Source organism: Taeniopygia guttata, chromosome 1 (assembly GCF_048771995.1).
Source record: "Taeniopygia guttata chromosome 1, bTaeGut7.mat, whole genome shotgun sequence".
NCBI lineage: Eukaryota > Metazoa > Chordata > Aves > Passeriformes > Estrildidae > Taeniopygia > Taeniopygia guttata.
In genome coordinates this window covers 101,743,054-101,757,401 of record NC_133024.1, presented here as the reverse complement: position 1 = coordinate 101,757,401, position 14,348 = coordinate 101,743,054, and the positions used below count along the sequence as shown (strand labels likewise).

Here is a 14,348-nt window from a genome sequence, read left to right as displayed (position 1 = left end):
CAGGATATTCTATGATTCTATGAATAGCAAACTAATCTCCTTAGCCTAAGCTCATCTGTATTGACAGTGGCTTCAACCATATGAATGGAAAATCTTAACTGACTTCAGCAAGATCCAAATTCCCTCAGATGAAACCCTGAGTTCAGTGAGCCCAAAATTTCACTTTGTGATTTGATAAGGGAGAAATTAGGTTAAAGAAATAAAGATGATGATAATTAGTGGTTAGTTCATAATCACTTAGAAGAAACTCTAGTAAATGTTCAAACAGGAACATCCTGATGTCATTTGTAAAATATTACTCAAAAGTTTTATAAAGCCATGTGAATGCAATGTAATTGTTTTGGAAAATTTCTTTTAAAGAGAAGAGAAAGGAGCTGCAAAACAATGAGTAAGATCTTTCCAAAGGAAGATCTTTCAGAAAATGGAAAATGTGTGATATCAGTGACAATGTACACACAATTCATGCTTTTAAATAGCCCCATTAATAAAAGAGTCATCTGCAGATCCTGACTGTTTTCCTGACAACTAATGTCCTCACTTAAACCATGTAACAAAGGGGAGAGTTCAAAAATGGCAGCATTTTGTCTTTTATCAATAAATTTAATTGCTTATTTTATTCTCCAAGCTAAGCAGCTTATTTTGCAATACATCAACTAGAAAAACTAATAAATAAAGGCTAAGAGTGATGTCATGTACATATTTTAACCATCCATTACATTACAGGCTGTAATTGTCAGAGATAACTCTCCCTGTTTTGTTTATTAGGAGATTGCGAAGGGGAGGAGCAGGGGGAGGTTGTTTTCTAGTCTGTTTTCTGCTTTCTTCATAATAAGGAGATTAAATGTTAGAGGTAATGTAGTGAGATAATGGAAAATTGAAGAAAAAATGTATATGGTGAGGGAGAAAGAAAAAAAAAAATTAGGAGCTTAATTAACTACATTTAAATTTCATGTTTGCTCAGAGCAGCAACCAGCTGAACTGTTTTGAAGGATGCAAGCCTGCCATGTATGCCTTGGAACCAGCACTCCAGGCTTAGCTGTAAATCTGGAGGACTGTTCCTTTTTTGACAAGGAGAAAGCCCATCTAAAAACGTCAAGACTTCAATTTATATTTTACTGTAAGTTTGAGCAAAGACACATAGTGTTGTGACTTGCACCTCATCTTCTTGGCTTGTTCTGCTTACAATGGCCTTTCTGTTCTCAAACAGCAATTTTTAAGCATGAAAAAGGCTTCTGGGACAGAAAATGTTCCCTTTCTGCAAATTCCTCTTAGCTTTTTATTTCCAGTCAAAGGATCAAGAGCCTGAGATGTATAACAGATATTTCAAAACAGATTAATGTGCTATGGTTCTTCTCTCCATGCTCTGTGGGGGCTTACCACTGCTAGCTGCAAAGAGAAACACCACAAGAGACAGCTCTCTAACAGCACAAGTTTGCACTTGTTTTCCTGGGTGAGGAGCTGGTGATGCAGGCACTTGTCCCCACAGGAACACCTCACTCTGCCCAAGAGCAGCACTGAATGCTGGCAACATTTGGTCCACATTTACTGAGGGAGGACTTCACATCATCCTCTGGCCATACTTTCATAGCCATGAACTAATGGACTTGGAGCATGCAGGGGAAGATCTATCACAGCATCCCTGTCCCGAGGCTGCTGCTTTTCTCATGATCTGCCCCTAGAGTTGCAAAGCCCATCCTGTTTGCTGAGCTTAGCATGAACCCAAGGCTGAGAGCAGCCTTGATTTTCCCACTGTAAAACTGGACTCAGTTCTTTCCAAATTGCTCCTCCATAACAAGGCCTCAAGAATGACCCTGTATGGAATTACTCATGCATTTAAGCAGTTAGGAAGAGGACACTTAGCAGCCGTACTGAGGAGTCAGGAAGAATAAGAGTTCTCTAGTAACAAGCAGAGTATTGTATTAAGCGTTCTCTAGTAATAAGCAGAGGAAGAAGCATATTTGTATTCCAGCATTTTGTTGTACCATTCTGAGCCCTCTCAAAAAGATTTAGGAAATCCTTTTTCCACAAAAGAGTAGCAATAACCAACACTGCTTCCATCCAGGCTAGCAGAACAACTTCATTTCTCATCTGCCATGCTCTTTCAAGTGAGCTCATGCAAGTGAGCTCCTTGAAATGACTGAACCTTCAGGGACAGTTCTTGACTAATAACAGAACAAATTACAACATGAAGGTGTGTAATAAATAGCTGTTACTGTTAAATTTTAAGGTGAAGCAAATTTAGAAATAACTCTCCCATTCCTGTTTGAAGTCAGAGTCCCTGAGAATTTAATCTAGGTCTGGTGAGAATTTCTGTGTGCTTTATCTACAGAAGGATAGAAAAAAAGGAAGACATTACAATTTCCAAACTCTTATTAATTACAAAGTAAATAAATAAAAATTCTAGAACTGTTTACACTGTTTTCATTTGCTATAAGTTTGTGAAAAAGGGATAGTTTTGAATGATATAGTGTTACCTATCTGGTACTGCAGCAGTCAAAATCTAATTCTGCAGAGTTGACACTTGTAAGGTTGAGATTTCTCTGATAGAAATAAAATTTGAAACATACAGTGAGATAGCAAGTGGGGCAGAAACTCCCTTAGTCTGTGTTCTTGAGGCTGAAATTTCCTCTGGTATTTTCTTTCTGTGTTAAAAGTATAGTGTGCTACATTGCCATTCATGAACAGGGATGGTTGGAAATATTAACAACACAGAAAAATCTTATTTGTTTATTTACTTCTCTGTAAAGCATAAATTGAATTTGCAAATTGATTCTCAGCTTTTTGAGTTGGAAGAAATAATTTGGTTTGCTGGTCAACATTCAAAGTAAGAAATAAAAATAAATAATCATATAAACATAGCAAATGAACTTCTAAATGTACAAAGACAAGCTGGTTAGAAGGGAAAAGCCGTACAAAGTTTCTGGAAGCTGGAAAATGTCTTCTAAAAAAAACACTAAAAAGAAAAACTTCTGAATGAGAGGCAACCTTCAAAGTGACTTTCAAAATTGTATTTTCTCTTCTCCTTGTTAGTTTCTTTTATATATTTTCCCATGTAGAAGCAGATTATTGACCCAGGCCAGGTTACCATCCATCTCCCTTAGGAATAGGCAAGGAACTAGAATGATAAGGCTGGGTCCAGCCTTCAGTGCCACATTTGCTGCTTAAAAAGAGGTTCAAAGACCAGGCAAAGGCTCCAGGAGGTTCCTTTCCAGCCTCTCCTCTCCAGGGCAGGTCCCAGCCACACAATTTCCAGCAGTGTCTCTCCAACAGACAACAGCCTGCCCAGTGCTTTTGATGGCTGCTTTTACCTTTTTTGCAGGAGATTTTGCACCATCCTTAGAGGTATCCAACTCAGAACCTCTCAGAGCTACCCTTCCTTGTGACAAACCAAGAGCCAGGGCTAACACACAATAGTGTGTGCTCCAGAAAAAAGGGATAGGTTCTGGAGGAGACCCCAGAATCCTCTCATAGCATCCTTCCTTTGTATCCTCTTATCAGGATACCGGACATCTACATCCCCAGCTCTGAAAGTCTAGTGAAAAGTGGAGTGAAAATTTGGCCAGGTCTAAAAATCTTAGATTATATGCTGACTTCAAAGGAGAAAAGATTAATAATAATGAAGTGGTGTGGCCAAGAGGTCCTCTGATGCTTTGTTAAATGCAAGTATAATATCAGTGTTAAGAAGGACAGATCCTATCTCTGATTAAAAGGTTTGTATACACACACATTTAAATTTCTATGTATGAATGTGTATGACTCCATGGATGGATAGGCAAATGCAACTAAAACCCTGACTCTCCTTAATTTTTCCCTTCCCCATGGCCATCACTTCCCCCTTTACTGCCTTTCACTTTCCTCTGCTCCAGCTGTATCTCACCTGGCTTACAATGATTGTTTTCACACTTGGTGCCCATCCTCCCACACTGCTGCTTACAGACTCTCCACTGAGCCCTCTCAGCCTAACCTGTGCTGGTGTGTGTACCACATTCCTCAGCTCTCTGGCACCAGTGGGGCCGGGTGTGGCCCCTCACCCATGCCGTGAGCAGTGAGGAGCTCATCTGAGCTCCTCCATGCTCCCTTCTCCTTCCAGGCAGATAAAAGCCAGGGATGCAGGGAACAGAAGAAAGAATAAAGATTTTTGATAATTACTCCTGATTTTGTTTTTCTTCTTTTCTTTTTTTTTTAATTAAAAACTGTTGGATTTCCAAAACAATTCTTTTCTACTTTGTCATCCATATTCCCCCTTGTTTTATCCAACTGCTTTGTCTTGTATCTCCCATCTTCTCTGTCCATCCCCTGATGGTCTTTCCCTGGTGCTTTGATTGAAATATCATTTTAATTTCACATTTAGCTGAGGAAAGTGATTCCAGTTTGAAATAATTGAGAAAAATGGACCGTTTGCTAAAAGAATATAGTGTTTTACATTTTGGATGTAATATTATTTTAGCAACTTTTATTTTATTTCCTTAAACACTAATTTTCTTATTTCTCCTTTTGGTCCACAACTTTGGTGATCTTATAATATCTATCTCAAAATATAAATGTTATGCTAAAAGCTACTAAACTAGGCAAAAGAAGAAATGAAGCAAATAGAAACAAAAACCCAAGGGTAATTAGCTATTAACATAACACCAAGCCTCATCAAAAATTCTGTGGAGTTCTATGAAATGTAAAAGTTTAAAAAACAAAAACACAAAAATGAGAGAAAGAAAAAGAAGGCAAAAACATCAGACAGAAGTGGAGTATGATGATTTAAAAGTGGGAAATAGCTAAAAAGTGGCTGATATTTTTGAGGCCAGGTTTGACATGCCTTAGACTGGTGAGTGAGAGTTATTGGTTTATTTAAATAAATTTTTTAAAAATTACTGGTGGCAGCAATGACTGTGCCTTGGTGTCCCTCAGCAGGCAGAGTGATACCACTTTCAGAGCCCTTTTCTACCACTGCACAGTTGCAGAGACAGAATAATATCCCAGCAGGAGCCCTGATTATCCCTCCCTGCCGGGGCTCAGGTGGAGATTTCCTCCATCCCTGCAGAAGGCAGAGCAAATAGCTGTGCTAAAAAAGGGAAGGGACCAGAAATCCAACTGGCATCCCCCAGGCCTGAATGTGCTGAGGGGTGACAAGAAAAGAGCTGCAAAGGTGGTGAGGGGTTGGCTGTTATGTAGTCCTGGGAATAAGAAGGTAAAGACAGGCATGAGAAGTGTTCCATCTCGTAGAAGGCCATTGGATAACACTTTCATTTTTGAAGCACAGCCATGGGACAGCCCTCAGACTACAGCCCTGCAGTCAGGGGCTGCCTCCCACTTGATTTCCTGACAGGGGAGCTTTCCCATTTTTGGGAGCTTTCCCATTTTCCCCAGCTCTCCTTTTGCCAGGAGTCTACAGGTTCTGCACCAGTGCTGGCTGCCCCAGGGCTGGCATTTGCTGCAGAGAGGCCAGCGCTGTTTCACTGCTGTCTTGGAACTCTTACCCTGAAGAGAATACACCATCATGGTCTAGTCCTGACATCCAGGAAAATCCCTAAAATCATACCCCAGGGTTGACCAGTGCACCAGCAGAGAAAGCTGTGATCAGAAGGTAAAATTCACAATTAAATCTAAGCTATAAATGATGCCTTGAGCACAGGGGGGAAAATGAAAACACTCCAACCATGAGCAACCTTTGTTTGTCCCCCTGCCTCACAGACAGCACGGAGCCACCCCCAGAACAAGCTATGGCTCAGTTTGAGTAGGGTTTCTGGAGTCCTAAGGAAATAAAAGCACTGGAGCTAAGCACTGGCACTGATTTCAAAGTTTGTGTGTAGAAGAAGTCATTTTTAAGTAGCATGATTAGACTAATTAAGTTCTGCTTAGGTTTTAATTTGCATTTTAAGGATTTGATTACCCACCAGTAAGAAAATAGAATGATTCTCTCATGTATTTTATGACAGTTTGTGACACAATCTGCACTCTCATGTTTACAAATAAATAAAAATAACATAGGTAGATTAAATTATGTTGCATTCTGTATCATTGCTATCAACAGCAGGTAACTAACAATGCTGAATTGTATTACTAATAATAACATTATCTCTTACTATGATTTAATTCCTACAGAATTTATTTCATAAATCTCCACTGTACCATTTCAAACTCTGTGACCAAGAGACATAATCCATTTTTAATTGCAATTCAATTACCCTTTTTTCATTAAATTTAAGCTTCAAGCATGTGACTACTCTGCATATGAACAGGGATACCTTACAAAAAAAAAAAAAAAAAATTCACAGGAGTTTCTGAATAATGGGAGTTTGCCCATAGGCTTTTTGTGGCATAACATATTGCTGTTGACATAATTCTATTAAAACTTAATATATAACAGTATTTAATATATAAATTAAATAAGTTAAAATATTGTTAGAAGATTATGTAAATTTGCCTTTTTTCTACTCACTCTGTTTTTGGAACTTCTTTTCTAAGCCAGTAGAAATCAGATTGGGCTGCGTATTTGCGAGTTTGCAATACATTGCCAAAAAAATCACTTTCTGTAAACTTCAGCTGTACCGAGAAAGCACAGACATTTGTAAAGCATGTCCAAAGAAACAAAAGCTGACATAAAACAAGCAGAACTTTTATATGAGATAATTACCTAATATTTTTTTGCGATTATCAAAGCAAGTAAAATTTTCACACTTGGTAGGCAGAATAAATATTTTATGAGCTTACTTAAAAAAAACCGTGGTTGTACAGATCTGCACAAGGGTCTGGAACACTGGGAAAACTCTTCATTGTGCAGAGTGCTGCTGAAGGAATCATAAGCACCCCACAATGGATTGCAGACTGCACATTGCTATGGTTATTATTAAGACAGCCTCTTTCCCAGGAGGAAGTAGGCTTACTTTTATTTTTAAAAGTGCATTTTAAAACCACTTCCAACAGTGTAATGAAGTCCCCTTTTTCAGCTTGCTTTACATTTTATAAAAAATACTTCATATTCTGTGCCTTCTGAGAGTTCTACCACATTAAATATTTACAGCCATAGGGCTCCATGCTTCCATAAGTTTCCAAATCTAACAGCATTCACACACACAAAACTAAACAGGCAAGGAAGAGGGACGCTAATAAGTTATAAATCCCTGTCATCAGTTTAAAACAATTCTAGGATTTGTGAGGAAGTTGCTCTTCAGATGTAAACTACTGTTTTGCAGGCATGATTAACAAGTATTTTTTACCAGCCATTGCCACTTATCAGAGCGAATAATGCCATACACTGAGTGACAGTGCTGGTCACATGCTCTGTCTCATTACACTGCTTTCACTGCATCATCTCACCCTACAGCTTCCCTGGACAAGGACTAGGCTGGTGGAGTTGGTTCTCTCAATAAATGATGCCTCTATTTAGTGTTTGTTCATGTGCTCTGGTAAAGATGATGATTGCTCTTTTATTTTAGTGCTTCAGGATTGAACTTGTGTTTCTAGTTTGCCTGTGACTTTCAGCAATGCAAATCATCAAATGCATGCCACAGTTGGAAAATAGTAAAATTATTATTATTATTATTATTATTATTATTATTATTATTATTATTATTATTATTATTCATCGTCATCATTTGCCTTCCTGCCTTAGTTTGGCTGAACAGGTACTGGGGCAGGAAGGAGTCCCCCCACAGTATCTTTGTCCAGCAGGCAGCACAATAGGCCAATACATTGGTTAGGACCTCTTGGAATGATTATAAGCATCAATTGTAAATTAAATTCATAGCCTGGAAAGATGAGAAGAACTTATGTACTGCATCCTAAATTGTGATATTCTGAGGTTAAATGCATTAGGCTTTTTGAAAATCATTGTTTTGAGAAAAAATGCTTTTAGTTTGTCTCATTTTTATAACTAAATGCAAAATTATTACATTGTGTGTTTAACCTTTAAAATGCTTAATAGCAGGAAAGTTCTTTGCACCCAGGCAGATTTTACTCCCAGCAGGTCTCATGATCTCACTTAGATACAACAGCACTGACTATTTAGAAAAAATTTAGAGCTACCACACTTCAAAAATAAAATAAAAATAACCAGGCAAACACAAGTCCAGGTACATGCCAAACAGAAGACTAGCTTTGACTTTAGACAGCAGCAAAACAGAGCAAAGAATGGCTGCAATAAATCAATAAAGGTGCAAGCCTGACACTTACTGTTTTGATGTCTTCATTAATATATGTGTCATTCATTATAAACTGGGGGTAACCAACTTTCGCCATAACTGCTTTTGCCTTTGAAAAAAAAAAAAGAGAGAAAAAAAGTTTTGACAGATAAAACCACTTCTCAGCATACAGCTTTTTCTCTTTCTTGCTCAGTTTCCACTTGGTATTATTATGCTTCCCTGGAGCCATCCTAATGTAACTTCAAAAAAACCTGGCTACAAGGTAAACTTGGTGCCACAAATGAGCTTGGCATCACAACGCAGAGGGTCCAGATTCTGTTGTCAGATTATCACAGTGGGTCTGTCACTGCCTGCAGAGCTCTTGCGTACTTACAGCAACGTGTCCGAGTGCAAAACCTTAACAGCTGATTTTCCCTACAGGGTTTTGTGTTAATCAGATGGTCCAATGCCTGTTTGTACAATGTTTTCCAAAGGACATCAGGAAATGGCCTGTTTCTCTGTGGCACGGTAGCTGATGCACATCCAGCTGCTAAAATAGATTTGATGCACAGATGTGAATCAACCTTGATCCCAGCAAGTGCAGCCTGGTGTTTCCACTGAGGGCCACTTCTATTTGCACCTGGGGATGGGTCCTTTTCTGAAGGACACTGTACATTCCAAAAACCACAGGACTGATCTGTGTGTAGTTCTCCAGTTTCCCTCCTTTATTCGCAGTCTTTGCTCTTTCCCTACTGACAATAGAGGTGTTAAAATAAGACACTCCAATTTTCATTAATCCTCTTTCAGCTGTGACTTGGTCCCAGCATTTATGCACAACCTGCACAAACAGACCAGTGTGAAGTAGCTGTAGATGAGTATTTCCACTTTGTAAATCATGGTGTGAGTTTATAAACAGCCTTGGTAATGTCCTCACAAAAACACCAGCAGGCCACTCAGACACCTAGAATCTCTGTGGAAACAAGTTTCCAGAAGAAAAGCAGAAGTACACAAAAAGATAAGATGACATACCAAGAAGTGAAATGGGACAAGTACATAGGATAAATTACAGCTATGATGGATTAGGTTAGCACAAAAGTGTGATTTTTTAATGTTTTCATAATGCTGAATACAATTTCTCCAAAGGTCTTTGGAACTCCCTCTATCCCTCAAAAAATGTGCCTCCATGGTCATCAGACTCCGATGTCAAAACCAAAATGAATATAGCAAGATATGAAAAGTGATAAATAATTGGCCTTTAAACCAAGTACAACCATCCCAATCCTGCACTCTGCTCTCTGTGAGCAGGGCCTGCACCTTTTCAGTGTCCAACAACTTTCCTTGCTGCAGGGACTGACTGCTTAAGGGAAGATTCCCCTTTCTCCACATATCCTTTCCCCTTCTCCCACTTCACAGTATCTCAATACAGCATGACCTTGTATACAGCAAGACATAAAACCAGCTGTTCCTCAGCTTTAAGGAGAAAGGTGATGGAGGATTGCCTCCATTTAACCAAAGTCATTCTGTCTCCTCTTTTATTTTTCAAGAAGAAAGGCCTCTTTTCTACTTCAAACTCCTTCAATTTCTCAATCTCACTTCCAACCTGAAGTCATAATCCTCCATTTGTGACATCACAATTAATTGTGGTTGAGATAATTAAGGTGTCACAAACAGAAGATAACAACTTCAGGTAGAAAATTAGCAGCAGGAGAAGACGATCTCTTTAGCAAGAAAGATCCCATTGTCATGCAAATTGCCCTAGCAATAAAAAAATCAATGGAAGAAAAATGCTGAATGGAAAATATGAAATGAGCCAAATTAACTCTCAACAGAATGTTTCCTCACTTTGCCAGAAGGTTCAGTAGTTTTTTATGATATTTTAAATGCTGTGGTAGGGAGGGAGAGCAAAAAGCCAGGAAGGGAGCACAAGTCATCTGCAAGTTTGTATGTGATCTAGAGTGTCTGAATTTTTCCTGGTGGTGTTGTCAGGTCCAACCAACTGAACTTTGCAAGGAATCAGAAAATTTCATTTACCATTTCCCCTGTTTAAATACTACTTAAAACTAGCTTTGGAAAAGGAAAAAGCAAAACCCAACAGTTTCCATTTCTGCTTAGTCAGCCACTTAAATAAATCAGGTGTTTCTCAAATGTTCTGCATGAGTTCATTATTTGCTTTGTGACTTTCACAATTGACGTTGTGAGATTGAGATTTCTAAGCGTGAAAATAAAATAGTCGGACACTATGAGACCATTTTATAAAGGCTATATAAAACCCTAGTAAATAACAGAGTGTGTCTTGAGATTTTTGAAAGCAACCTCAAAAGGTAATGCTGCTTTTAGTACTTCAATGCTTTGTCAATGTCTAAAGCTATGTGTATTTTGTGAGATTAGATAGATAGACAGACAGACATATAGATAAAGAGGTAAATGTTATATTATTGCATTTTTTACTTAAAATGCATTACCACAATATGTGTGGTTTAGAGATCTGAGCAAATAAGACAGACAAAGCTGACAGCAAAGGTTGTTTGGCTCCTGGTTAGGTAAACTGTTTCCTATACCCAAAGCAAACATCAGGAGAGAACATAGGAGGCCTTCTGAAGTCCTACAGAATCCCTCTGACTGGGATTCTTCCTAGAAACTTTGCATCAGGTGCAAACCTTTTCAGCTGAGCCCAGCACATGGCACAATTTATTTACACAGCTGACAAGTTAGAAAGTATCATATTGGGAACAGGTTTCTAAATTTGCATGTTGGAAGTCTTGTTTCTGTGCCTATTTTTCTGTTCACTTGTGTAATATTTAACAGCAGTTGGGAGATTCCTTATTAATATAGCACAAGGAAGTGGAAAACTCTTCTACAGCTTGCTTACTTTTTGATAATGATGTCATTATTTTCCCCTTGATAGGATTAAAAGTATGTATAAGAGACCAGCCTTCCAGGAGGCAAGCACAGGGAGTCAAATGAAATGTGACAAATGTACAGGAACCAGCCATGTGGCAATTGCACATGAATCCGCCATAAATCCACTATGCACAACTTTTTATGGTTTAAAGGCTCATTTAACTCCTTTCTCTAATTTGCATATTAAACAGCCATGTGTGCAGGAAGAAAAGAGGAGCTGGGGTATTTCCCCCAGGCACCATTAAGCACTCAGCCTGGGTGTTGGGTAAATTAAGGAAGCTCATTTCTGCAGAGTGCTTTAGGGTCAGTCATGACGACTCTTTTCTATCCCAGCAGCCAGGGAGAGCAGGCTCTGGGGCAGAGGAGCCAGAGTGGGACTACTTCCACCACTCCTTGTGCATGGAAGTTCCCCCACTGACTTCAACACAGCCGGGATTTTCCCACCAGTGTCTTTCTGTCACAGGGAGAGCATTGCAAGTCAGTTTACTACATGGGCAAAATAATAAACGAGCTTTCACTCTCTGCTTAGCACCCTGCCAACGTGGGAATGCACACGTGTCTCAGCGCTCCGAAGCAGCCCAGGTTCCAGCCTATTCAAATTCTCACTTGACAACCAAGCATGTGAGCATCCTGAGAGCCTTGTTGTCTCTCAGAGTATGACTTGGATATTTCATACTACAGTAAGTACTGACACATTTTACTTAAAGAGAAAACAAAACAAAACATATATCTCACAACAAAGTTTTATGAGTCTGACAGAGATCTTCTGTATATTAACTTGGCTCAATAACTTTGTGAAGATCATTTTTAAGCTTCTAAATATATAAAAAATTAATACAATTACAGTTCACTGAAAAATTAGCATGAAATACATTGTGAAAGCTAAAATAATTCATGGCAAAGTAATGTTCCATTTAATTACAAAGATTAATTCAGCCTTTATATTTGCGCCCAGTCTTTTCATTTTTCATTGAGAACAGATGATTCAAGAGCCATCTGGTAAAACTGCTGCATAAATATCACTGCATCTATCTAGGGTTTACATATGGAAAAACTAGAAAAATAGAATGATGGATCTTGGCAAAACACGGGAAAGTTCCATCACAGGACTAAAGCCCAATCCTACAGATGTCAGTAGGAAATCACTACTGACTTGAGTGAGAGATGGATTGAGCTCACCCTAATTATGCACAGTATTTCCTTTGTGGGAAAATGAAATATCAGGGATTTTCACATTGTCAACTACAATGGAAAGGGAAGTGGCAACTTAAACAGGAACACTTGGTCTGAAGTGACAATTTTTAACAGTACTTGATCTGCAGTGAACTGTCTAATCCATACTCAAGAATACAGATTGTCATTATTTATTTTTAGAACTTGGCTTAACTGTTCTATTTTTGTTGCATAACTGTCCTCGTTTTGTCACAGTAATAGTAGCTGTGTAGACTTTTCAAGAACTGGTGTTTCATATAATAATAATTCACATTCCACCATTTCACACTGCACCATAACCATCCCCTCTGTATTACAAGAATTGTTTTGAAAGCTCTAAAATAATTGCTAAAATAAGGAAGACAGAATCACAGCTATTATTGCCTCTTGGTAATAGCTTGAGGCCAAGGTCAAAGAAAAAGTAAAATAAATAATCAAGTGACTTGTGTGAATAATGACTCTCATGTACACATAAAATTGCTTTCACTTAAATACACATTATGGTTTCAAAAGTAGCGGAGTCCATTTAACAACTTTGTGCTGCCAAATGGAAAAAAAGTCCTAGTCCTTGTCCTTCTCCCCCACTCCTCTCAGCTCTGTCCATAGTTCTTCTCATGCTGCCTGCACCCCCTGCCTCCAAAGGCTGCCTCAGCTCCTCAACACGTCTTTCTGTGGGACCACTTAACACACCAATAACAAGGTGGAGTTTTAACCAAGGTTTTCCCCAGCTAATTTTCTGCCAGATCACTGGGCTGAATCACTTACTACATGGAGAGACCCAACAAATTCTGGAGCTTTTACAAGCCAAGTGCTGGGGACACATGATGTGACAAAGTGGAGAAGGGTTATGTGGTACAATAGTTACCTCCTCCTCTGAATGATCTTTTGAAACCAAAGCCTCACTCAGACAAAACTTGCTGGCATGGCAATACTATTTAGTACACTTAAAAATACCATACCATACCTTATAATCCTAGGAAACAGAGAGGGAAAGGGACACAGCAATTCCTAAAACAACTGTTCATTGAGATTATATGTTCAGGCTTAATAACTACTATTCAGCAAGACAATATTATTATTACACACCATAAAGTTTAAAGCATCTAAAAGTTTAGTAGGACTACCATGGACAAAAGAGTCAGAAAAAGCAACAATGTACATCAGTGCTACTCTTTTCTGTTCTAAATCCATTCTGGCTCTCTGGAATACAAAGATTCAGTCATTGGTTCAAGCACTGTGACGAAAGTTTCACTAGAATTAACCTTTCAGTTTAAATGAATCCCACATGAAATTATTATTTTTTTTAGCAATAGAACTGGATTAAGTCAGAGAAAGTGTGAAATTAGCATCTTTATTTCAGTCTTATATAAACATACTAATTGACTGTGATATTTTCATAAGCACAACTCCTCAGTTCAGTGCAGCACTACCATTAATAGACCTAGTCATATTTTCTCCTTCAACCAGAAACGCATTCTGCTTCCAGCTTTGCTTTAATTTTGCTTAGAAGAACAATTCTTTGTGCAATTTATTTTAATTCCATTTTCCATTTGCAACCTCTGTAATGACAATTAGCATGACTCCATTATGTTATAAACAGAATATTATATGTGAGAGACATATATTCTGTCTTTCACAAACAGAGCATCATATCTGCAATACCTCTCTTTGTGGCACACAGAAGATATTTTCATCTTTGAAGATACAAGTGCACTTACACTGCAGATCAGCACAACTGAGTTCCTGGCACAGGATGTGTGTAACTGCTAACTATTCCTGTCCAAAGCACCTGGGTGAGTTTTAAGGGTCTTTGGATTCTCAGTGGAGCTGGAATGATGCCCATGGACCAGAAGAAAGGATGATGCCCAGATATGCAAAATGCCTTAGCTGTGGCACCACACCAGCAGTGACAGGTCAGCTCCAGCGTGGGGGTCCTGTGCTGGACTCCTCTCTGCACACCTGTGGATCACCAGGGGCACGACTGCACCAGTCGTGTGTGGAGAGCTGGGAGCTCCTCCAGTGGCACTTCAAACAAGCCAGAAACTAAAGTGTTGTGCTCTGAAGACACAGACTATCATTAGTATCATGTTGATCTATAGTTAGATATTGATATTGATATAG

General features: G+C 38.7%; 1 protein-coding gene across 3 annotated transcripts in view; it reads right to left on the bottom strand.

Annotated features, from left to right (window-relative positions):
- The window catches only part of PHEX (phosphate regulating endopeptidase X-linked), a 98,629-nt gene that overhangs the window by 25,958 nt on the left and 58,323 nt on the right, over positions 1-14,348 (bottom strand). For all 3 annotated transcript variants that reach the window (XM_072934592.1, XM_012569468.5, XM_072934595.1), the window contains 2 exons: positions 8,167-8,244; positions 6,434-6,537 (listed from right to left, as the gene is read on the bottom strand). In XM_072934592.1, the coding sequence (XP_072790693.1) occupies positions 6,434-6,537; positions 8,167-8,244 (182 nt within the window). The remainder of the gene's footprint in view (positions 1-6,433; positions 6,538-8,166; positions 8,245-14,348) is intronic.